At 47.3% G+C, this 25137-nt stretch overlaps 1 protein-coding gene across 4 annotated transcripts in view; it reads left to right on the forward strand.

The window, feature by feature from the left end:
• ST3GAL3 (ST3 beta-galactoside alpha-2,3-sialyltransferase 3) overlaps positions 1-25137 on the forward strand; it is a 187181-nt gene that overhangs the window by 138864 nt on the left and 23180 nt on the right. For all 4 annotated transcript variants that reach the window (XM_054691530.1, XM_054691531.1, XM_037500212.2 and 1 more), the window contains 4 exons: positions 18337-18431; positions 22414-22477; positions 23281-23376; positions 23664-23850. In XM_054691530.1, the coding sequence (XP_054547505.1) occupies positions 18337-18431; positions 22414-22477; positions 23281-23376; positions 23664-23850 (442 nt within the window). The remainder of the gene's footprint in view (positions 1-18336; positions 18432-22413; positions 22478-23280; positions 23377-23663; positions 23851-25137) is intronic.

The following is a 25137-nucleotide window of genomic DNA, read 5'->3' on the forward strand; positions in this document are numbered from 1 at the left end:
GATAATAGTTGGAGAACAGTGGAGAATGTCTGTAAGGCCACTATGGAGAGTGGTAGAGACTGCTCACCAGTCTGGGAGCAGGGCCAAGCCTGGCCCAGTGCTGGTGGTGGCACCTGGTATGGCAGCTACCGCCATCAACTTGATCTCTGACCCGACACTCCCTGAGGGAGAAAGAGGGCATGGCTGATACCAAAACTGGGAGCGGAGGGAGGGTGGTGAAGGAAACTGATGTTTATTTGGCAACATGGTATGCCATGTTTTGGTGTAAGGCAACTGCATTCCTTATCTCAGTTCATCTTAAAATTATCTGTGCGGAGAGGTAGTATTAACCCCATTTTACATTCATTCATTCAACAATTACTTACTGAGTACCACAGGTGCTGCTCTAGGTACCAGAGACCTCTCAGTGAGCCAAACAGATGAACACTTTACCTTCATGGTGCTTTTATATTCTGGGCAAAAAAAAAAATTCCAAATCTACAAATAAAATGTGTACTGCATTAGATAGTGTCAGTGCTGGGAAATAATAAAGCAGGAACAGGGAATATCAGTTAAGGAAGGGTGACCATTTTAGATAAGGTGGGAAAGACCTCCCTGGGAAGGTGACACTTAAGCAAAACCTGAAAGAAGTTAGGGAGGTGCTGTGCAAATATCTGGAGGAAGAGCCTTCCAAGCTGAAATAGCCAGTGTAAAGCTGAGGTGGAAATAAAAAACACGAAGGGGCCTGTGTAGCCAGAGTGGGAAATAATGAAAGGTGAGACAGAGAGTTAGGAGACTCGAACACGTGGGGACATTGTAGGCAGTTATACAGATAGAGGGTTTAAAGGATGACTCTGGCTGCCTTGATGGAAATAGACGGTTGTGAGGCAGGAAGTTCAGTTAGGAGGCTTCCGTAATAGTCTGCAGGAGAGACCATGGTGACTCAGACCGCGGTAGGAGCCACGGTGAAGAAATTGTTGCATTCAGGGTAGATTCTGAAGATAGTGTTGACAGCTCTGCTGACAGCTCAGATGTGGGAATGAGGGAAAGAGGAGAATCTAAGTTGATTTCAGGTGTTTACCCTGAACAACTGGAAGAATGAAGGTGCCATTTATGAGATGGAGAAATGACTGCAAAAAGGACAGGGTTTTAGGAGAAGTATTAGGAACTCAAGTTTAAACATGGAAAGTTTGAGATGCCTCTTAGACATCCAAATAGAGGTATCAGGAGGGCAGGAAGAATGTACAAGGCTGGTACTCAGGGGAGACGTCCAAGCTATGAAAATGGAAGAGGGGGCCAAATATGTGAGTGGAGGTGGGTGGGGAGTCTGGGGGCATACCAGCATTTAGTGATGTGGGAGAGGAGGCGTTCGGAACCTATGAAGGAGAATGAGGAGGAGGAATGTCCAGTGTTATCAATACCGGGAAAGTGTGGTATTTTGGAAACCAAGTTAAAGTATTTCATTGCCCAGACTTTCGAGAGTGAAAGAGAGCACTGTTAATAATTACTGTAGGGGGCCTCCCTGGTGGCGCAGGCGGTTGAGCGCAGCGCTGTGAAGCAGTCTGCAGCCTCTGCAGTGCCGGTTCGATCCGTGGCCAGCCAGAGAGAAACCCACATGGTGCGGCAGACCTCTCCTGCCTCACCTGCTGCTCCCCTCAGCAGTGTATTCCAGTCAGTCTGCCTGTTCTGTTCCCCACTCTGTCGCTGGTGAATCCTCTCACCCTCCCGTGCATCTGGCCTGTACCCCGGTTCTTGTACAAATAAAATAAATCTTTAAAAAATAATAATTAGTGTAAGATAAGACACATCATCCAACATAGTCTGAGTATTATATAGTGTCTTTACTGATAGATCAGTAGGAACTGACCATTGGATTTAGCAACATGAAAGTAATTGGTGACCTTGAAGGATCTGTTAAGGAGTCATTGAATGGATACGAGCATACAGCAGGGAGGGGTTGGAGATGGTGAGTGTCTATATCTCTGTAAAAGTGTGCTCCCATTAAAAAAGGTGGATGTGGGGCCTCCCAACACTCGGGGTTGGGCTACCCAACCCCCCGGAGTGCGCTGATTTCGGATGTTGGGCCACCCAACACTCGGGGTTAAGTCTCAGTGCTATCAATCACCATGGACTGAGTTTATCCCCGGCAAGGAGCTGACCCACATGGTGCAGCAGACCTCTCCTGTCTCACCTGCTGCTCTCCTCAGCAGTGTATTTCAGTAGATCTGCTTGTTCTGCTCCCTGCTCTGTCTCTGGTGAATCCTCTCACCCCCTGCACCTCTGGCCTACACCCCAGTTCTTCTATGCATAAAGCAATCAATAAATAAACCTTTAAAAAAAAAGTGAATAGGGGGCCGCCGGATCTTGGTGGTAGGTGTGTAGGTGATTATGGTACTATCCTTTCAACTTTCATGTAGGTTTGAATTTTTTTCATGATATAGAATTGGGAAAGTGAAAGAGCCAAAGCTTTAAAGAGAGAGCCAGAGCATATTTGTATCCTAATCGGAGAATTCCAGAAATGAGATGCTACAGAGTGAAGACTTCCTGGAGTGATGTCCTTTCATAAATGAGATGGTATAAGGTCTTGGGGACAAAAGTTAGCCTTCGTTATTATGAGTTTAAATAGAAAAGGAAGGAGGATGCAGGCCTAAGTGCAGACAGGTGAGAGAACAGAGCTTGTGGAAAGAGAATTGCTAAGGCAGGTGGTGCTGGACTTCATCAGAAGTAGAGGTCATTAGCAGTCTATGGCGCGCATCAAGGCTGACAGAGGTCAGAAAGGCCCATTGTTGTGGCTGTTCATTCATTTGCTCATCTGTTACCTATAATGTTTTGGGACTGTTCTAAGTCTTAAGAATGTGGTGGTAAAGATAAGACAGTGATAAGACAATCCACCTCTCAGAGCACCTCTCAGCTTGTCTGAGTTCAGACACAGGACCTCTTGGGTGCAGGGACAGGACATCGGTGTAGTGTGACAGATGGCAGAAGTTAAGACAGTAGCAGCCTCTATTGGAATAATTCTTACTGTCTAACAGGTCTACTTAACTCTTACTGTGAGACACTTCTCCTGATGGGTCTTGACAGTGGGTGTGTTTCCCATCTATCACTAGTTTGACCCATTCTGTTTGGCAATTGATCAGTTGTTTGAGGAGAGAGAATTCTGTGCAGCCTTATCCCAGGTCTCCACTGTCAAAAACAATGCTGTAGCCCCTGGACCAAAGAGAGCAGCTGGAGGATTTGTAGGGCCAAGAGGAGTGTGCATGGGAAATTCTAAGAGCAGTCTATGTCAGCGCATTGCCCAGGTTGGGGCAATGAAAAATTGTGTGCTATAATCCACCCTGGGCTCGGGACTTCAGGCTTCCCTGGCCAGCACAGTTGCACACTCTTTGCATTGCCCTGAAGGGAGAAGCACCAGGCCACACTCAGGCCCCAAAGACAATGAACAGCTAGGTAGGTTGCCCCTTCGTCTGTGATTGGGTGCTCTTCACTAAAGGAAAAAAGAAAGGAAAATTAGGTTTAGGGGAAGATTATGAACTTGTATTTTAAAAAAATACGTAGGTGTCAGTGGGTTATGGTGGGCAAGATGTTCCAGATGCTGTTGAACATGTAAGTTTTGATTTCAGGATGCAGGTCTGAATCTGAGATGATTTAGCAGCCTCTGGTTGGGCACAGACATGGGGATGTTTGGAACCTCATCCTCCTGAGCCATCACATGTTCCAGTCTTTTCTTTCCAGTCCTTCCTAGGACTGTGAGCAGCGATAGGATGCAGGCAGGTGGTAGTTGGCAGTCACTGGCCTTGTGCCCTCCCCCGGCTGCCTCCCGGCCCTTTCTTCTGAAGGTGCAGGTCAGCTTTGGCTCTTTCACTGTCATGTTGTCTCATTCATGAGCAGAGGGACAGAATGGCTGAGACCTTCTTCTGGGAATCCTATTTACCTGTGGGGCTGAGAAAATAAGGTATCTGTATTAGTTCCTGTAGCTGTATAACAAGTTATTCTCTGACAGTTCTGGAAGCCAGAGTCCAAAATTTGTCCCTGGGCTGACATCAAGATGTCAGCAGAGCCAATTCCCTTTATGATGCTCTGGGAGATTGTCCATTCCTGTCCTCATTGCATTTCTGGGGGCTGCTGGCATCCAGTGAAGAGAAACAACTCAAGTAATAGCCCTCAGGTAGCAAGTCGGTGGCTGTGACCCAGGAGCAGGGAGACACTAGCAGGAGAGGAAGTGGGGAGGAGGTGTCGGTGATCACAGATAGATGTTTATCCAGAGGGAAGGAGGATGACTGAGAGCAGATGCAGGTGATTTTGTAGATGTGGTGGGAGGCAGGTATGACCCTGACAGGAGGAGACCCAGTCTCAACAGAGGAGTCGGAGAAGACTTTTCTAAGGAGGTAACATTTGAATAGAGACCTGTGTGAAATAGGAAGAACTGGCCTGTTCTGAAAAGGCCCAGATGCAGAGAAAGTTTGTTGTATTCAAGAGCTGGACAGAAAGCCATTGTACTGTGGGATCTGGCGAGGTAGAGCCAGGGGAGGATCAGGCCTCGTGACCTGTGGCTTGGTATTCAGAGGGCAGTGGGAAGGTTTTAAGGATAGGAGTAGAACATGGTTAATGATTTAGAAGTGTCATTCTGGCTGTTTTCTAGAGAATGGGTGGAGGGCAAGAGTGGCAGCTGGCCACTGGCCATTGCGATATTCCAGAAGTGATCATCTCAACCTGGCTGGTGGCGCTGGGATAGAGACGTGATTGGATTTAGGATATTTAAAGATTAATAGGATTTGCTGATGAAGTGGACCAGGGGTATTCAAGAAAAATATGAGTCAGAAATGACTTTGAGGGATACCATCTAATTGGCAAGCTGGAAATTGTAGCTCTTTGTAGAATGTGATGATCCTGGGTGAATGGGACTAAACAAGAAAAAGAATAACTCTTAGGCTGTTTTGCTTAATCAACTACATTAGCCTGACCTTGCTTCTGTTCCATCAAAGCCAGAGCTCCCGCCTGTACACAGTCGTGTGCCTCACTGATGTTCTCGCCACTTCCTTGGGCACCATCACACTCCTGTCTTCCCACAAACCCGATACAGTAACACTCTGACTTGGTGGAAGCCAGCCAGCCACTTCTGTGGTTTCTGCTTCTGGGCTGCTGGACTGTTGACAGAGGATGCAAACACGTGCATCACCCACTGTGGCTTCACAGCCTGCAGCCTCTGCCCCGTGCTTAGCAGTGCTGGGCAGTCCCATCCCTTGCTGACTTGCCCTGGTGACATTTCCAAACCCTTTCCCATTTCTATGTCACTGCAGCCCACGAGACCCCCTAACCCCAAACTCAGAAATTTCCCAGAGAAGTCTGGTGAGGGTTGTCTCTGGTTCCCCCACCTGTCAGAGCAACCATCTCCACACCCTCACCCCCACTTCTTCCAGGGGAAAGAGGCCGTCTGCACCCCTCTTGTAGTCTGCATCTCATCCCCGTCCCGCCTCCGGCCTTGTTCCACTCTTACCCCTGTCTCTGGTGCCCCTTCCTCGCCTTTCTGCGTGTCTCCTTCCTGCACAAATACGAACATGCTCAGTTCTTCCCTGTCCCACTGCATCCTCCAGCTTCCATTCTGTTTCTGTCCTCTCCTTCACTCCCAGTTTCTTTAGAGATTGTCTGATGTCTCTTGGACGCTTCTCACTTCTCTCCCTCCTCAAACCCCTGCTGTCTGTTTCTGTCCTCTCGCTGTCCCTGATAGTGCACTTCCTGAAGGAACCAGTGGCTTTTGTGTGTCCAAAGGGAATGTGATATGGACATGAACAGGAGGTTGCTGTGAGGCGGAAATAAGGTAGTGTGCCTAGAACACTTAGAACCTTGTCTAGAGCATAGGAAGAGCTCGGTAACTGTGACTTGCTAGTACTATTATTATAGCACAGTCTATTCCACACTCACCTCTGTACTTGATTGCCTCAGCCATTTACCCACCAAGCCAGGGATTCTGTGCTGTTCATTGTCATAGCCCAATGACTAATAGCTCCTGGGATAAGCTGGATCTTAGCACATGTTGGAGAAATGGATGGTGGACATCGAGGACAGATGGGACTGTGCCGGGGGGCTCTGGGCTGTGTGTAGACAGTCTGGACATCATCCAGTCTCTCACTGGGGGAAGGACGCCTGCCTGTCATAGCAACTTCTCAGCTCACAGTTCCCTCCTCCACATCCCCATATTTTTCTCCCCTTTCTAGGAAGTACAGGCCCCTTTCCTCCCCGCTTGGTCCCAGGCTGTCAGCAGAGTCTGTGGGAGCCCTGTCAGTAGGAGCCCAGGCACTACCCCCTGGGGGGCCTCTGGTTCGGCCTCTCCTCTCCTCCCTCAACACAGACCTCTCTGCTGTCATACATGTCATGCATGTGGCTCCAGCCTGTCTGGACACAGATGTGACCACAGTCCCTAAGCAGGCAGAGGGCCAGTAACTGGCAGCATTTCAGATCCGGGAGGGGTTTGCTGTGAATGGTAGAGACACCACTGGAAGCCTGACCCTTTGTTGCAGGGAGACCAAAGGATCTATGAGGTGCCACAAAAAGGCAGCCCCCAGACCAACACAGGTGAGGTAAAATTCGGTCTGGGCTAATCCATGCTGTGCAGCCTGCCATGCCCAGTGGCCTCTCCTGCTTCCAGGGCACACCTGCTGTGCAATCGGCTGTGTGCTGGGGGTGCCACACAGTCTGGTGGGGGGAACAGGCGATTATAATTAGGGTGTGGTAAGTACCATGAGGACAAAGTGCAGGGACACCAGTGGAGGGGGCCCGCTCTGTCCTGTGTGGCTCAGGGAAGACGTCTGCTTATAGAGAGGTGGAGATGCTGGAGTCAGGTCTTTGAAGAATGAGCAGAAATCCAGCAGGTGAATGAAAACAGTAGGGGACTCCAGGCCAAAGGAACAGTGAGCGTAAAGGCGTGGGGGTGCAAAAGGACCTGCAATGTCGGAAATTCTACTTACTTGGAGATGGTTGCAGAAGAGAGGGGGTACCTGGAGCAGGAAAGGCAGCCAGGAGCCAGGTGACAGGGCTTTGTAAACCAGACTAAAGCTCTAAAACTTGATCCTCTAAGTAACCTGCAGTCAACGAATTCAAACAAAAAGGAAATGGATTGGTTAATATAACTCATTGGTTTTAAGTTCAGTGCTGAGCTATTTTCATACCCACTGGAATCTGAGACTCAGGGTCTTTCTTCCCACATCTTGGCTCCGCTTTCCTCTGAGTTCGACTGTTCAGTGGACAGCTTCTCTGTGTAGCCACAGAAGATGGCTCCAGGAGTTCTAGGCTTACTAGAGGTTGGCAGATTTTTCCTAAAAGTCCAGATAATGGATATTTTCATCAGTGCAGGCCAGATATTCTCTCTCACTGCTACTCAGCTCTGTTGTTACAGTGTGAAGCAGCCATAGACTGAGGTGATTGAATAAGCGTGGCTGTGTTTTAATAAATTAGCTTTATTTCTAGAATAGGCAGCCAACCTTGGGCATGTAGTTTACACAGCCCTGTTCTAGGGTCACGGAGTCATTACAGCTCACTAGCATAGGTGAGGAAAGACACCCCCATCATCCCGTGTCCAGATATTAAGCCTCTGACATGGGACATGGGCAGTAGCAGTGGTGGCAGCCAACTCAACTAGGGTGACAGGAAATGAAAAGGTGGGTGTTACAGAAGAAGGGGGGAGAATATGGATACCCACCTTGAGGTGCCAACAAGAAAGAGCATAAACTGAGTGCCCAAAGTTACCAGTGGTGATCCAGCTTGAAATTGGTCTGACATAGCCTCAGGGCACCAGGCCAACCTGGCAGTGCTGACGCATGCCCTGCCCAGCCTTTTCCCTCCATGCAGTGTTTGCACCTCAGCTGCTTTGTTTACACCTAGCCAGAATGCGCTCCCTTGCTCACTCATCCCTTCCTCACACTTTGCCCCACCCACCTTCCTGGGTGGGACTGGAGGGCTGATCTGCTAGGTGGGGGTGCCTGGCCAGAGCACCTCTGTCCTCGATGTGCACTGCTTCACTCTGTCTAGCCTCAGAGTATCTCTCCCTGACTTGAAGGGAGCATTCTTCCATCCTGTGCCTTTGTGTGGGCTGCCCATCTCTTCTACTACCCTTACCAGCATTCTCCATCAGGCTCACATTCACTGTCTTTCTCTCCAAGAAGAGTTTCCTATACCACTAAGCCAATCGAAGACTTTTGTACCCCTCCCTATTCTAAAATAGATTGTCTTATGATTATTTACCAGTATCTTCCACTCGCTCCCTAAGGGAGGGACCAGAGCAAATTTATCTTTGGGTCCCCAGTCATTGCGTGGCACAGAGCCTGGCACTGAGTAGGGAAGTAGTTGTTGAAGATGGCTGCGTTTTCCAGCCCTGTCTAGGCCCACATAGGACATGGAGGCAAGAGCTTTGTGCTGATGCGTGGAACAGTACTTGTTGGTTGGTACCTGCTGTATGTCTTCTCTACTTGTGGGCTTCTTCTCCCTGGAAATATGCCCACCTACCCTGCAGATTTACTACCCTTTCTCCTCAGACTCCTCCTCTCCCATGGGATCCAATCTTGTGGTCAGCAAGGGAAGTGACAGTAAGACATAAGCTTGACAAGGCATTTAGGGAGTGCTCATCTGCATGCTTACGCCTATCCAAGGCCTTATTGTGCAGGGTTGTTATGACAGGGCTACCACAGCAAGGTCCCAAACCAGACCAGTTATATTCTGGGACCATGTCCCCTTGCCTTGTCCACCCACTACTTCCCAGAGCAGGTTCCAGAAAGGTGGATCTGTGGATTTGTCTTTCACCCAGCTGCATGACAACCTCACTTTTTGGGTGCTGAGGCCTGTGGCTGAATGTAACAGACAGATGTACCATGGTTCCTGGTCATGTAACGAATTCCAGCCTGTGCCTTCCTTTTGTCTCCTGGGCCCCCGGGACTCTTCACATTTACTGAAAAAGTGGCCAAAAGGCTAGCCACCAACCACACAGACACAGATGTATATTGCCATGCTCCAGCAACCCCAAATCTGGAGGTACCTTTTTCAGTTAGCTCATAGGAACTTGGAGGAAGATCCTGCTCTGGGTCTGCTGGTGCCCACATACAACTGCTCCCTCCCCAATAAACCCCAGTCAGCTTTCCAGCCCCAGTCAGCTTTCCAGCCCCAGTCAGGTGTCTGGGCATGGACTGATATTTGAGGCCTGAGGAAATAGTGTGGGTCCATCAGCCAGAGTCAGGGACATTCAGCCTCACCTGCACCTCAGCTACACTACTGGGTACTAACTGAGGTGGAAGATCCCTTCAGAGGGTCCCAGGTTGCCCATCCTGGCAGCTGAGAGTCTTTGGGTGAGGAAGTCTTATGACTTCTGGGGTCCCAGACTTGTTATGAGAGGTACAGGGGTCTAACCCACCCTCAACAGATTCCCTCCTAGAGCCTCAAGCCCCCAAACTATTGTACTGTAGGATCTAAGAAGAAAAGATAGGCAGGTCCCAAGGCAACTTCCGTTCCCCTCCTCCCCCTGTTCCTTCTCACGCACTCACACACCCTACTGAAACCTAATCCTGAAGCTGCCTCGCGTGCTGGGTTTTCTGCAGGGCTGGCGGGCTGAGGCCTGTCTGCTGGAGCCTGCCCCACCCTGCCCTGCTACCCCCTAGGCCAGGGCAAACAGGTCAGGCATCCTACCCACTCCTTTACCCCCCCCCTTCAAGTATGACCAGTCATTCTGTACCTCAAGGGCCACCTCCACCCTGGCTAGGCCCCCACACTGGTCTCTGTATAGCAGCCCCTGGATTCTATTCCAGGTGTAGCCTGCCATGCTACCGGCAGAATCAACAAGCACACACACATATACCACCTCTACCATCCATCACCCCACCCCATTTCCTGTTCTTTATGGCCCCCGGCTCAGCTTCTGAGGCCTCTGCCAGCGCTAAGCCACCTCATGGGGGCTGAACAAAGTGCAGTGGAATCCCTGGAGAAGAGTACATGTCTACCTGGGGAGCCAGGGCAGGCTGTGCAGAGGAAGTAGCATTTGAATTTAAAAATAAGTGATTTTCCAGGCAAATAAGGAAGGGGGGGCGGGAATAGATCCTCAGGGAGTTGGGTGGGGCGCCACATCTCAGGCAGAGACTGCATGTGTAAATGCATGACGACCTAACCTGCTTTCAGGGAGACACACTTCTCCCTGATTGGTGGGACCTGGTAGTCTCTGAGGAGTCAACTCCAGATTGTATCAGGTCAAGGGTGAAAAGAAGATGGGGAAGTTGAGATGATATCCACTGCTCTTCCCAGAAGTTTTGCAATGAAAGGAGAGAAAGCGGGGTACACGGTCAGGAACGTTTTTTTTACCTAACAGACCTGGACTCGATTATCTGCTTGAGGGGAAATATATACAGGAGTGATAATATGTGAAGAATTGTCTGCTTAGAGAAAGCTGGAAAGTTGGAAAGAGTTTATGGAGAATGGAGGAGGTCTGGAATGGCTACCGAGCAAAGCTGAGGAAACAACTAAGGTTGGTTCAACCAACCAAGTCCGTGAATTTGTAGTTGTATCAGTCCACGTGAGAGAGAGAGGGATGGGGGCGGGGGGGGGGAGGTGAGAGAGAGAGAGAGAGAAAGAGAGTAGTGTGTGTGTGTGTGTGCACGCCCACACTCTGGCACACTTCAGGTATAAAAAGTACAATAGTATAGGATTAGATTAATCTCTTATTGGGTTTTGCCTGAATGATGAGACAGAAAGACGATGGAATCAGGAGGTAAGCGTGCCAGCAAAGATAAATGGATGGGATTCCACCCAGGAAGGAGATAAAACCTGGGAATGAAGAAAACTTTCTATCACTCAAAATTCGGAAGCAAATCAGGAAAAAAAATTAATAAATTTAGCTACATTTTTAAAATTTATTACAAAAAAGGGGGGGGGGAACACAAGAAAACAACTAGACCAAATAAATAAATAAATTGGGAGAAATATTTGTAATTGCATCTCTTGGGATTATATATTTAATACCTGAAGAGCTTTATGAACTAGAAAAGATTGTTAGGTAGTATTTGTGGTAGTAATATTGTAGTGTCTAAGTGTATCAAATCAACACTGTGCACCTTAAACACATAATCTTATATGTCAGTTATACCTCAATAAAGCTGGAGTAGGGGAAGAAAAATAAAGACCAATAACTGTCTAGAAAACTAGGTAAGTATCTGAACAAAGTTCATGGAAAAGAACTGCACTTGACCTTCCATACATAAAACAATGTTCAATTCCACTAAAAGGAATGCAAATAAAAATCATACTGAGATACTATTTCTCTCCTTGAAACATTGAACATTGAATTAGCAACATTGAAATGTTTGACAGTGTGTTCTGTTGGGATGATGTGGGGAAACGGCTCTTCCATATTTTTGCTGTTGGATATTTCAATGGTACAGTCCCTGTGAAGAGGCATTTGGCAATACGAAGCTCATTACATGTATGTACTTTCCCTTTGATCCCTTTGACTAACCCACTTCTAGGAATCTTCCAAAATTGCATTGCTAATAGAAAGGACGTGCATGAATTACTCATCGTAACTACTGTTGGTGGAACCTATTTTACAAAGGACTGGAAACAACCCAGAGAACTGATTGAATAATATACGGTCTAGAATCATAATGGAATGTCCTGGAGTGTATAACTATAATACTTTAAAGTAGTTCTCTATATACTACTGTGGAGTGAGCACCAGTTTTGTACAGTTAAAAAATTTGTAAGTGAAACAGTACATATAGAACATAACCTTTTTATTGAATAAAGAAGGGAATAAGAGTACATGTTTACTTACATCAAAAAACCAACGAAGGATAAAATAAAAGTATTAAAAGTGAACATTAAATGGAATGGAAGTAATAGGAGTCAGACATAGACTTGAAAATTAGACTTCTCTGAATTTATCTTGTTTTATGAGAATTTAATTTTGGAAGTATGTAAAGTTTTATATCATCATAAAACAAAATTAAATTAAAATGAAGGATAAGTGATCCCTAAAAAGCAAAAGCAGAATGAAACAAATGAACCTCACTATGTATTGTTGGTGAATTAAACTCAGGAGGATTATTTCAAATGGCAAAAGCAAAGTAATTTGTGTTTTTCTAGGATGGTATACCCTAAGGCAAAAAGAACTGCAAAGAGACTTTAAATTGTTTTTAGTGTTGAGGGTGTTAGCAATGTAATGGCATTGTTACTCTCAAATTATCATATATTTGAACATAAAGATGTTCTTTATGTACATTTCTATATGTATGCTAGAATAAAGCAAATAAATCAGTGTTGATGTCACAATAAACAAGGATGCCAACTTAAGAGGAAAGAGATACCAATATAAAATCAGAGAAAGTAAACGGATGACTTTCATAGTATGTGGATTATTTCTCAGTAAAACTATTAATAAAGAGAAAGAAGGTAAATACAAACCTTGTAATTTTGAATTGAATTGAGAATGCCAGGATAAACACATGATGTATTTTCCTCTTTAAAACATTGCTTCCCAGCTTTGCCCCTGCAAAGGCCTGGAAATGATGACTAAGCCACACAATACAAGCATCCCTGGCCACCCAGGTGGTGGTGTCTGAATTCATTTTCAGTTAACAGAAACCAGAATTCCTTTGGAAATGACTGATTCCAGGTGGAGACAAGAAATGTACAAGACAAGCCTGGAACATCTTTTTTTTTTTTTTTTTAATATTAAATTTTATTTTTATATTCCCCCATACAATTGCAAACGCCCCATTCTGACCCCAATCCTTCCCTCCCGCCCCCCACCCCCCAAAAAGTGTCTCTGGTTCATAGTTTTTTGTTGATTTTGATTTTCACTTTATTATATTCATTTTCCTGGTCCCTTATTTAAGTTTTCTAGATTCCTGCTATGAGTGAGACCATCCGGTATTTTTCTTTTTCTTTTTGGCTTATTTCGCTGAGCATGATCCCTTCCAGCGCCATCCATGTTGCTGCAAATTGCATGTGTTTATCTTTTTTGAATGCTGAGTAATATTCCATGGTATATATGTACCACATCTTCTTGATCCAGTCATCTATTTTTGGGCATTTGGGTTGTTTCCAAAGCTTAGCTATTGTAAATAGTGCTGCTATAAACATAGGGGTGCAGGTGCTCTTTGGAATTGATGTTTCTGTGTCCTTTGGGTAAATACCTAGGAGTGGAATTGCTGGATCATATGGAAGCTCTATGTTTAGTAGATCCAGAAATCTCCACACAGCTCTCCATAGTGGTTTGCACTCCCACCAACAGTACAGACGAGTTCCTTTTTCTCCACATCCTCGCCAACATTTGTTGTTGCTAGTTTTTTTAATATGTGCCATTCTCACCTGTGTGAGATGGTATCTCATGGTAGTTTTGATTTGCATTTCCCTGATTACAAGTGATGTTGAACATTTTTTCATATGTCTGTTGGCCATTTGCATTTCCTCTTCAGAGAAGTTTCTTTTTAGCTCTTCTGCCCATTTTTTGACTGGATTATTTTCTTTGTTGTTGCTGAGTCTCATCAGCTCTTTGCAGATTTTTGTGATCAGTCCTTTATCATTAGTGTTGGGTGCAAAAATGTTCTCCCAGTTGGTGGGGTTTCTCTTTGTTTTTGTTATTGTCTCTTTTGCTGTGCAGAAGCTCTTTAATTTGATGTAGTCCCAGCTGTTTATCTTTGTCTTCACTATCACTGCTTTGGGTGATGTGTCTGTAAAGATGTCTTTGATGTGCAAATCCCGTAGTGTTTTGCCTATATTTCCTTCTATGTATTTTATGGTTTCAGGTCTTATGTCTAGTTCTTTAATCCATTTTGAGTTGATTTTTGTGTATGGTGTGAGGTAGTGGTCAAGCTTCATTCTTTTGCATGTAGCGACCCAGTTTTCCCAGCACCATTTATTGAACAAACTTTCTTTGCTCCAATGCATAGTCTTTGCTCCTTTGTCAAAGATTAGTTGACCATAAATCTGTGGGTTTATTTCTGGATTTTCTATTCGATTCCATTGGTCTGTATGTCTGTTCTTGTGGAACATCTTTTTTACTAGAAAGCAAGGACATTATCTAAGGTTACTGGGGTGTGTCAGAAGGATTCAGGAGCCAAGACCAAAAGGGAAAAGAGAGAAGAAGAAACTTGTGAATTTAAAAGAGTAGAGAGCAGCCAGGTAGAATGCGTGGACCATGCTTTCATTGGCTCTAAATAAACCAATCATTAAACAACCACCACAAATATGAATGAAATAATAGGAGAAATCTGCAAACTGGGTATTTGTTGATGTTGTGAAATTACAGTTAAATTTTTAGGCATGATAATGATTTTAAGAGTTGTTCAGGTGCAGTTGTGGTTTTTAAGGTGTCCTTGTTTTGTAGAAACCAGTGCTGAAATCTTATGGATGAATGGCCTGTTTTCTGGGATTTTCAAAAATAATATAGGAAGAAAGTAATGGACTATAAGAGAAACACAGTGGCCGTGGTTGTGATCATTGCTGAGCCTGGGTGATGTGCCCGTGGAGGTATCACTATTTATTATTGTTTGATTTTTACTTTGGTAAACATTTTTTAATTTTTACATAGGAGGAAATTAGTATTCTCTGCACAAAGATGCACCCAACTAGCAGAATGACATGATAGAGGAGGACTGGTACCACCTTTCAAGGATGTACAGCGAGCTTGCACAGCAAGCACTGAAACAGGCAGGGCCCATGAAGAAGGAGGGGAACTGGAGAATGTTTGAAGATATAATACAAGAAATAAACATTACACACCATAGGCAGAGATTTTTAAGAAACCATTATCTGGCCCATTTAGTGCTTTTTGCCATAATCCTCTTCATGTATTTTTTTTTTTTTTTTTTGCCCATTACTTACTGTTTTAACTCTCATTTCTATAACAACAATACCATAAATTGAGTGTGTTGTGAACAACAGAAATTTATTTCTCAAAATTCTACAGACTGGAGTTTCAAGGTCATGGTGACAGCAAGGTTGGGTTCCAGGTTGCACAGGTATGGCTGACTTCTTACATCCCCATATGACAGAAAGAGCAAGCTAGTTCTTGGGCCTCTTCTTGGAAGAGCACTAATCCCACAAATTACCTCCTGAGGGGGCCCCACTTCCAAATGCCATCACAGTGGGGATGAACTTTCAATTTAAGAATGGTGGGTACACAGCCCAGCACAGCTGTTCGTATTTTCTTATTTTTTTTTTTAAAGATTTATTTATTTATCCATACAAGCACTGGGTACAGTCAGAAGCGCGGGAGGGTGAGAGAATTCGCCAGAGCCAGAGCAGGAAGCAGAACAGACAGACCGATGAAATACACTGCTGAGGGGAGCAGCGGGCGGCAGGAGAGGTCTGCGTGCCATGTGGGACCCTCGCCGGCAGCCGGGGATTGAGCCAGCACTGCAGCTTCACAGCCTAGTGCTCAACTGCTGCGCCACCAGGGGAGGCCCAGCTGTTCATATTTTCATTTGTCTTTCTTGTACCTGTAATTTTGGGGCTCTGATTGGTGTCATGTTACCAGAAGTTTATGGTTTTTGTTTTGAGGCCCAATTTCTGTGTATTAGGAGAAAGTTGTGTCCACTTGCATAGCAATATGTCATAAGGTGAAAAAAATTGGTCTACAGCATAGTCTGAAAAATAATAATGGGGGCCTCCCTGGTGGCGCAGCGGGTTGAGCACTATGAGTGCTATGAAGCTGTCCGCAGCCTCTGCAGTGCGGGTTCAATTCCCGGGCTGCCAGGGAGATACCCACATGGTGCAGCAGACCTCTCCTTTCTCACCCACTGCTCCCCTCAGCAGTGCTTTTGGTCTGTCTGCCTGTTCTGCTCCCCACTCTGTCTCTGGTGAATCCTCTCACTCTCCTGCACCTCTGACCTGTACCCCAACTCTTGTGTAAAATAAATATTTAAAAAAAAATAATGGGAAAAGAAAACCAATACAGATATATCCTGAAGGGTTGTGTATTGTGGGATTACAGGTATTTTTTATTTATTTGTGTCCCTATATATTTTTTCCCAAAAATTAACATATTGGGCCTTCCTGGTGGCACAAGGGGTTAAGTCTCAGCATTATGAAGCTATCCGCAACCACTACAGCATGAGTTTGATCCCCAGCCAGGGAGCTAACACACATGGTGCAGCAGACTCTCCTGTCTCACCCGCTGCTCCCCTCAGCAGTGTATTTCAGTAGATCTGCCTGTTCTGCTCCCCACTCTGTCTCTGGTAAATCCTCTTTCCCCCCCATCTCTGGCATATACCCATTCTTGTATGCATAAATAAATCTTCTTTTAAAAAATTAACACATTATAAATAACACCAAAAAACAAGGTTCTTTAAAAAGCAAAAGTGAACAATAATGAACTTTTTAATCGGCAGAGGGAAAGGGAGAAGGGAGAGGAACAGAGAAAAATATATCAAAAGACTATTTGGCTAGATCTTAGGAGATTTTATTAGCATATGATATCCAGTACACATTGGGAAGCAGATAAAACCCTGTCCAAGCCTAACTGAGAAACTTTGCAAATATTTTATAAGCTCAGTCCCAACACATAGTCTTGCCGCAGGCTTATCCCGGGACCTTGTTTCCTTTTCTGTAACACAGAGACTCCAGCCAGGAGCCTCAGTGCCTCCAGTAAAACATTAAGCATATTAATTAACAGGTTTTATATGCTCGGTATGAAAAATATGCATGGCCCTTATGCACAGAAAGGAAGCGTGCTAACTCAGAAGTCCAAAGGAGAGCCGCTGTGCAGGAACCAACGACATTTCCATGCTACCAAGTGTTGACAGTTTCTTCCTCACAGCCCATTACGGGGAGGGAGTGGTTTTCTGCCTTGAAGATTTTCTGCCTCTCTCAAGTTCACTTCATAACCTCTAAAAATATTGAACTGCCAAACTGTTGCTGAAATTACTCCTCCTAGGTATGGTGATTGTAATGTTAGTGATGGGGTGAGAATGAGAAATGTGTGCTGTGGTTAGAGTACATTAGAGGTAAGTTCCTGCTTCTGGGCTGATTTGGGTTGAGTTAGAAATCAAGAATGATTTGTAAACCAATGACAAATCAAAGTTTCCCCCCCAAAAAAAATAAAATCAGACCTACAGAGGCTTAGGTCTCCTCACATGCATTTTTGCCCAGCAGGGCCCTCAGCAGGCCTGCAGCAAGACTCAATACCCAGTAAGCTGCTGGGCTGGCCATCCAGGCTGCCGGGGCCCTGAAATGTCTTGAAACCAGGGTGCTGGATTGGGCCTCCCCGGTGGCACAGTGGTTGAGCGCTGGGCTGCAAAGCTGCCCACAGCCTCTGCAGCACCAGTTTGATCCCTGGCCGCTGGGCAAGGGTCCCACATGGCGTGCAGACCTCTCCTGCCCTGCCCGCTGCTCCCCTCAGCAGTGTCCTCTGTCAGTCTCCCTGTTCTGCTCCCCACTCTGGCTCTGGTGAATTCTCTCACCCTCCTGTGCTTCTGACTGTACCCAGTGCTTGTATAAATAAATAAATAAATATTTTAAAAAAAAAAGAAAGAAACCAAGGTGCTGGATTCCATGTGAAGTTCTGTCCAAACATCTCACAGAGCTTGGTTCCTCCTGCTTCTTCTCATTCTGCCCTCACTCTCTTGCATCCCTTTGTCCTCTCCTCCCCATACTGCACCCTGCCCTGCCCACTCCTGCACCCTACCTTCCCTATCCTTGTTCCTCTTCTTTCCTCTAGGCCAAAAATACCCCTTCCCCTATGGTTCACCCCTCCCCCACCTCCTGGGCAGCACACGTCCCCACTGTATTGCCCTCTGCCACCAGGTCCCTGGCTCAGGCTCCTCTTCCTCTAAGCTCCCCTCTGCCCTGCTCTGCCAAAGCTTCTCTACCAAAGCTCTCTCCACTATGGCTCTCACCTACTTTTCCCTCTGCTCATGAATTCTCCTTCCACCTCAGCCTGGGTGGTCCACCTCCCGAAAGTCTGTCTCCCTGCACTGCCTGTATTTGGGGATATTTTTCTGCTCAAAAAGGACAGTTTCTCATCTCAGTGTTCTCAGATTGCAGGAACAGTGTGGACAACAAGTGACTATTTGATGGATGTGTCCACATATAACCTGCCAGCTCTGAGATGCTGATCCTCACCCTGGGGATCTTGTCTCTGCTCTCCCACAGCTGGCCACACTAGGGCTGGCCAGGCCCACTCCTTCACACTCAGGCGCCACCGAGCAGGCTGTGTCAGACCCCACTGACAGAGCTATCCAGAGAACAGGCCTGGGTGGGGAGGGTGGGCTGGAATGTGGAGGGTGACGTCCAGCAGACCCATGGCCAATACAGATGTACAGAAGCACCCAACAGCGCTCCGGCCTGTTGCATCTGGGGATGCTCACCAGTTCTGTTGTATTCCAGGTTCTCCAAGCCAGCACCCATGTTCCTGGATGACTCCTTCCGCAAGTGGGCTAGGATCCGGGAATTTGTGCCGCCTTTTGGAATCAAAGGTCAAGGTATGTTGGGAACCTCGACTCACTCAACATTAGCATCTCATCCCCTAGAGACTGTCTCCCTGCACTTCAAGGCAAAGCTGTGCCCTCAGAAATTGCCATGCATGCCTAACTATGCCTACTTCGTCTCGCTCTTTTCCTGCCTTTTTTCCTGCTCTAATGGAGTATTTACTCAGAAGCAGGGACTAGGTATGCAGCAGTGGAGTAGACAGATACGGTGCTTTTCCTCCAAAAACTTCTGTCTAGTGGAAATAGATCCTTAGATTGCAAGGCTCTCTAATGACAGAACATCACATGCTGTGAAATCCCAGAAAAGGAGTGCCAGAGACATTCCCTTAGAGGGCCAGGTATGAGGGAAAACCCCACAGAGAATAGAGATCATCCCCCACAAATAATCCTAGTCTTTTCCATCATCCCCTCTGATATTTTTCACCTTTACCTGGGCCCCTTCCCTCCAGTCCTTTCTTATCCTGTTCCAGGCTAACCTTTCCCCCGTACTCTCAAGAGTATATTTCCTTGCCTTCGGGACACAGGCTGTTCCCTTCCAACTTAAGACTTTCTCATCCCTTATACTGTAACAATTCTGTTTACTTGTCAAGTGCCTACACTGTTTCCTGGCATGATAGAATTTAGACTGTGGGGTCAAACATAGAAGGATCGGAGTCCTAGTATTACCTTTTGACTAGCTGTAACCTTGGATAAATTACTTAACCTGTAGTTTCTTCATCAGTTAAATAGAGAAAATAGGACTTTGTATTAGATTGTGATCAGAATTAAATAAATTATTTGACCAAGGGCTCAGTACCTCAAAACTAAGCTGGCTTACCTGTCCCTGAAAAAAAAGGCAGCAGCCAATAAAAGCACTCCTGAGCTCGAGCTCTGACCCCAAATTTCCAAGGGCAAGTCTATGGCTTGGGCTGAATCACATGAAGAACTCCTGTTACCTGGGCTCAGGTAGCCAAGCAGCCTCGTCCTCACTGGAGACTTGATCCTACTAAACTACAAAGGCCAATACAGAGCCCATTGGCCCACAGGGAGACCATTTATGCTTTCTGCTAAGTTTCCCCTCCAAGAAAACCAAAACTCAATCTATGTTCTTTTTTTTTTTTTTTAAATAGAGGCATGTTTTATTTATTTATTTGTTTGTTTTTGTTTGTTTGCTTGTTTGTTTATACATGCACTGGGCACAGTCAGAAGCGCGGGAGGGTGAGAGAATTCACCAGAGCCAGAGCGGGGAGCAGAGCAGGCAGAAGGACCGAAGTACACTGCTGAGGGGAGCAGCGGGCGGCAGGAGAGGTCTGCGCGCCATGTGGGACCCTCCTCCGGTGGCCAGGGAGCAGCCGGGGATCGAACCGGCGCCGCAGAGGCTGCGGGCAGCTTTACAACCCAGCGCTTAACCGCTGTGCCACCGGGGAGGCCCTCAATCTATGTTCTTGACCTTAGCCAATTAGCAGTAATTTGCTTTTCCTTAGAGGTGAAATTGGAAGTGAGAAGGGAGGGGATCTGTGGCCTTCTCTGAGGTCCACCAAAAGGTATATCTGAAAGCTCTTAATATAGAACATTCCTTACAGGTTTGTTTTCTACCCCACTCTCACTCAACTTCTGGAAAGTTTAGCTGTGCCTACTATTTCCTCTTTCTCGCCATTTACTGCAAGAGTTTATCTTCTCCCCTTGCCATTCCAGTGAAATTGTTCAGTCGCCCCCATGAAATCCAGAGGATATGTTCCAGTCCTCAGCCTGACCTCTCAGCCCCACCTGACAGTGGTTTCCAGCCCATCTTTTTACAAAATTTTAAAATTTAAATTAAAAAAAAATCATTTTTATACATGAAATATTTCAGACTTAAAAAAACATGAAAAGTAATATCATGAGCACCCATGTCCACCCAAGTTAAAAAAATAAAACATAAGATACTTTAAGCTCTAGATACCCCTTCCAGTCCCTTTGCCTCCTTCCCAGGACACTGTTCTCCAGGTTTTAGTGTTATGTTTCCAATACCTGCTAATATTCCTATAACATATTTCTATGTTCATTCAAATGTGGTATTGTTTTTGCGTATCTTTAAATTTTACAGTGGCATTGTATATGTGTGTGTGTGTGTTTATGTGTGTTTTCAAATTGATTATTTTGCTTTTGCAGTTTCTACATTCTGGTACATGGAGCTCTAGGTCATTGATCTTTTTAACAGCTGTGTAATATTCCTTGTCATCTACATTTAATCTGTTTTTCTTTGGTGAACATGTAGGTTGCCTCCAGTATTTTGTCATAAACATTCTTACACCAGCTCCTTAAACAAATGTATGGGGTTTTTTTTGTTGTTGTTATACACCTAGGAGTAGAGTTGTAAGGTCTGATTCTATGCACAGTCACATCTTTACTTGTTGTTATTAAAATGCTCTCCCCTTTGTTTGTACCAGTTTATTTACTTTTACCTTCAGGTCTGTATGTACATATCTTTTTTATCTTCCAGCAACTTTGCAGAGTAGGAATTACTATCTTCATTTTATTTTGGTCAGTTGCCCAATAAATGTGAAAGGTAAATAAACAGGACCCAACACAGAGCGTGCTTAGCTCCACACGCTCACCTCCCTGGACATCAGTGAGTTCACCCACTAACTGTCAGAGGGGCTCCATTTCCTGACACTCTGGCTGGCCATGTTGAAAGGGTTAGCCATCTGACACACCAGCAAAGACCCCCCCAGGAGACAGCGTTCACTCTCACGGCTGCGATTCCACTCTGGGGGAAAAGTAGCAGGCGCTGACACCATTGGGGCAGCCTGGCCCTAGTCCCTCCCGCAGTGCCCACACCGGGCACCCTAGCACTTGTCGAGAGCGGGTCTGCAACTGCATGACGTCAGCCTGAGGATGATTGCATGTGGGGCACATCTCTGCGGCAGAGTCACTGTTCACCCAGGCAGCTGCTCCCCAATCACATCACCACTTCCTTCAGCTTCCATTTGTTGCCTCAAGGTGATGTGCATGCGGGGCAGGTGCTGTGGGCTAAGAGGTGGGCACTGCCCCTCCTCCATGACCAGCCTGTTCTGTGGCCTGGGCAGAGCAGCAGGATGGTGACAGAGTCCACATCTTCATTGTAAAGTTAGGGAAACCAGAGATTAAAGCTCAACTCTAAGGTTACAGAGCTTAGAGCCCAAGAGTTAGGATTTTACTCCCAAACCAATGTCACTGTATATTACACATTTTTATAATGCTCTCTTTGTAACAGAGCTTGAAAGGAGAGCAGTTGTCATTGCCAAAGCCAGAGAGAGGCCAAGAAGAATGAGGTCTGAATAGTGGTGACAGGGTCTGAGAGCACAGAGGTCATGCGTCTTGACTGAGGGCAGCCTGTGTGGCATCAGGTGGGCAAATGCCAGGCTGCCAGGGATGGAGAAGTGAGGAGGTCGGGAGGGAGAGACAGCTTAGCCTGCAGGATTAAGCCTTGGCAGTATTAGAGAGAAGAAGTAAGAAGAAGACTGTATGAGAAAATGAGGCTGCCTGATCTTGCAGGGTAGAAGCTGGCCAGCACCACTGTAGCTCTTCAGTTCTAGGTTGTCTCTGGTTTGCTTCCAGGGTCTGCCTGCGAGGGCACAGGGGTGAGCAAAGGTGGTGTGTTCTCTGAGCAGATAATCCCATTCAGGTGGGAGTCCCAGGTGCCGGCACCACTGGGCAAATCCCAGGTCTGGGGGTGCATGCCCTGAGGCCCTAACTGTTGAGCTGCTGAAAACCAGATGCAACTCCCAGGAAGGGCTGGGGCAGCACTGCAGGCCAGTGCTGGGGTGGGCTGCAGGCAGAACTGGGCATGCCTGCTTCTCTCCTCGCTCTCTCTTTCTCAGGGTGAAGTTAGGTCAGTGGCTCAGCCCAGCCTTATGTCCATAGGTCCCCTCCCACCCCCACCCAGCCACAGGAACATGTACCTTCAAATCAGATTGGCAAACCTTACATGAGAACTTAAGTGACCTCTAATGGTGACCTCTTCCTCTGTCTGCAGACAATCTGATCAAAGCCATCTTGTCAGTCACCAAAGAGTACCGCCTGACCCCTGCCTTGGACAGGTGAGCCACTTGCTGCCCAGCCTCCTGCCCCTCGCCTGCCTGGTATGTGCAGAGTTATCCAAGCCCAGCAGGCCTCTCCTGGCCACAGGCAGATTCTCCGGCATACACACACCTGCATGCACGGGACACACTGGTTCGGGTGAGCAGATAAATGAGACCATCCCACAGGGCTTGTACCCCTGTGGGCTATAAGCACTTGGCAAGACACCACAGACATCTGAGGGGCGGGTAAGAGTGGAAAGCACTGTGCTGGGTTGATCCAGCAGGTCTGGGTGGTGGGTGAGCTGAAGGGCCAGGGCTTAAATCCGGAGACAGAGACAGCAGTGGGTCAAGGGCAGGAAAAATAATGCATTGGGTTCCCTAGTGCCTATGGAAGCATGGGGGCTTCTGAATTGGAAATAAGCCCAACCCTCCAATCCATCCCCCTGTTCTCGCTTTTCTGGTATAACCCTAAAGCTCACCCCACTCTTCCCTCTCTCCTGAAAGCTGCCTAAACCCCACCTGCCCCTGGGGAATCTTTAACCCAGAGCCTCTCTCCTCACCACCAGAGCTAGTGCCAGACTCTTCCACAGCCATGTTTTCCTGGACAACTGTCAGGAACTAGGGTTATCTGTCAGTCCCAAGTGGCCCAGATAGCCACAGTATGGCTCTGGCCTCCTTGCAGAAATGCTGCCAGAAGTCCTTTGGTCTTCTTCCTCTCCCAGCCTGGGTCTGGCCAAGGGCACGTGGTTAAGGACCGAAGGGGCAGGGCTAGGAGACATGATGGACAGCTCTCTGGAGGTCTCTGCTTTCTCTCCCCTCAGCCTCAGCTGTCGCCGCTGCATCATCGTGGGCAATGGAGGTGTCCTTGCCAACAAGTCTCTGGGGTCACGAATTGATGACTATGATATTGTGGTCAGGTGAGCTTCCCAAACGGTGCCTCAGGCGCCTGTGTGTTCTGGTCCAAGCCCTGGTCCCTGAACCTGAGAATGGTCTGTCCATCTGGCCAGCTAAGCTGGAGGTCAACAGAAGCCTCAAGAACAACTCTGGGTTGGAGGGCTTTAGACTGGAAAGCTAGGTGGCACTGAGTGACCTGGGCTCCCCATTCTCTGCCCCTGGGGTACTCTGGGGTCATGGTGCCTCCCCATACATAGACCCAAGGTCCTGCAGTGAGCCCAGAGCAGGCTCTGACACCTGCTCTCTGTAGACTGAACTCGGCACCAGTGAAAGGCTTTGAGAAGGACGTGGGCAGCAAAACCACACTGCGCATCACCTACCCGGAAGGTGCCATGCAGCGGCCTGAGCAATACGAGCGGGATTCTCTCTTTGTCCTCGCTGGCTTCAAGTGGCAGGACTTCAAGTGGTTGAAGTACATCGTCTACAAAGAGAGAGTGGTAAGCACCCTGTGCACCAGCTCCTTCCCTTCTTTCCCCAGCCTCGCCCAGCTTCTAAGACAGCCCTTGCCCCTCATCCCAGCAAGAAACCGGTGGGAACTTTTTAAAAGGAATATTAATAACTCAAAGCTGAAAGATTCCCAAATGCAACCAAGGGACAAGAGACCAGCAGATGGCAAGGGTCTCTGGCCCAGGCTCCTGGAGATGTTACTACTGCCTGCCTCCGGAACCCCGCTGCAGACTCCTCCTCAGCCTCCTCTGGCAGACCCCAGTCCCTCCCCAACAGCCCCTGGGGGCCCCTCTCTGGCTTTGGATCCTGTAAGCAAAACTCCTGTCTTAACTTTGCACTTCCCTCCACAAGCCTGTCTTCCTGACTGGTTTTGTGGGTCCGCCCTCATGCTCAGCCAGGGAAGGAAGTCCCTTGGATCTTGGGGCTGTTCTGCAGGGACAGCAGGACCCCTCAACCTGAGGGTGCCAGTTCTTAAACTCAGAGTCCTCACTTCTCTCCACTTTGTACCATTGACCTGTCGGGGTCCTCTACCTGCCACTGAGTCTGGGTCTACCCTTTGGGAATGATCAGAGTCTGTGCTTATTGTTCTAGGCAGGCAGAGATCTAGATGGTTCTTTTAGGGAGCTTGTGTGACCGACTAGCGTCAGACTGCTCTTTAGTGGACCACCCACCAAGTCCCCTCCTAGGTCCTCTAGTTCTCAGCTCTGGGCCTACAGGGACACCTGCCAACTTGTCCAGACCCACCCCCCTGCCCCCTGCCCAGCTGTCACCAGCCACCTCAAGGGAGGGCTGCAGTGGAGTTCAGGCCATTCATCTTCCCTCGCCAAGCCTTTCACCAGAGGAGAATGGTGACAGACAGCCCCCATCTACAGTCAGCTGGTTGTTCCTTCTGGAGGCTTAGAGGAGAGGTTGGGGGTGGGAACAGCTTAACCTGCCTCTGGAGGTCTCAGTGCAATTTGATTTAACTCCACAGCCCTTTCCCAAGCCAGGCCAAAGGCAGGCAGTCTCAAGTAGGTAGCGAGCAAGAGAGAAGACAGAAGTCAGGTCCCGAAATGCAGGTAGGTGGCACAGTGGGAAAGGGGAGCCCGCCTCAGAATCAGGCTGGATGAAGCAGCTCGGCTCTACTGGGACCAGCCTGACTCCCCAGAGGGGAGGAGGGGGTTTCAGCCCCCCGCAGCTGTCAGCAGGCCCACTGCCCACACAAATCAGGCAGAGAACTGGGGCTGAGGGAGCACCCCAGTGTTTTCAGAGTGCTGGGGTCCAATGTCTTCTGAGAT

This window comes from Talpa occidentalis, unplaced genomic scaffold (genome assembly GCF_014898055.3).
Source record: "Talpa occidentalis isolate TD23 unplaced genomic scaffold, MPIMG_talOcc4v2.1 talOcc4.9, whole genome shotgun sequence".
In the NCBI taxonomy this organism is placed as follows: Eukaryota; Metazoa; Chordata; class Mammalia; order Eulipotyphla; family Talpidae; genus Talpa; species Talpa occidentalis.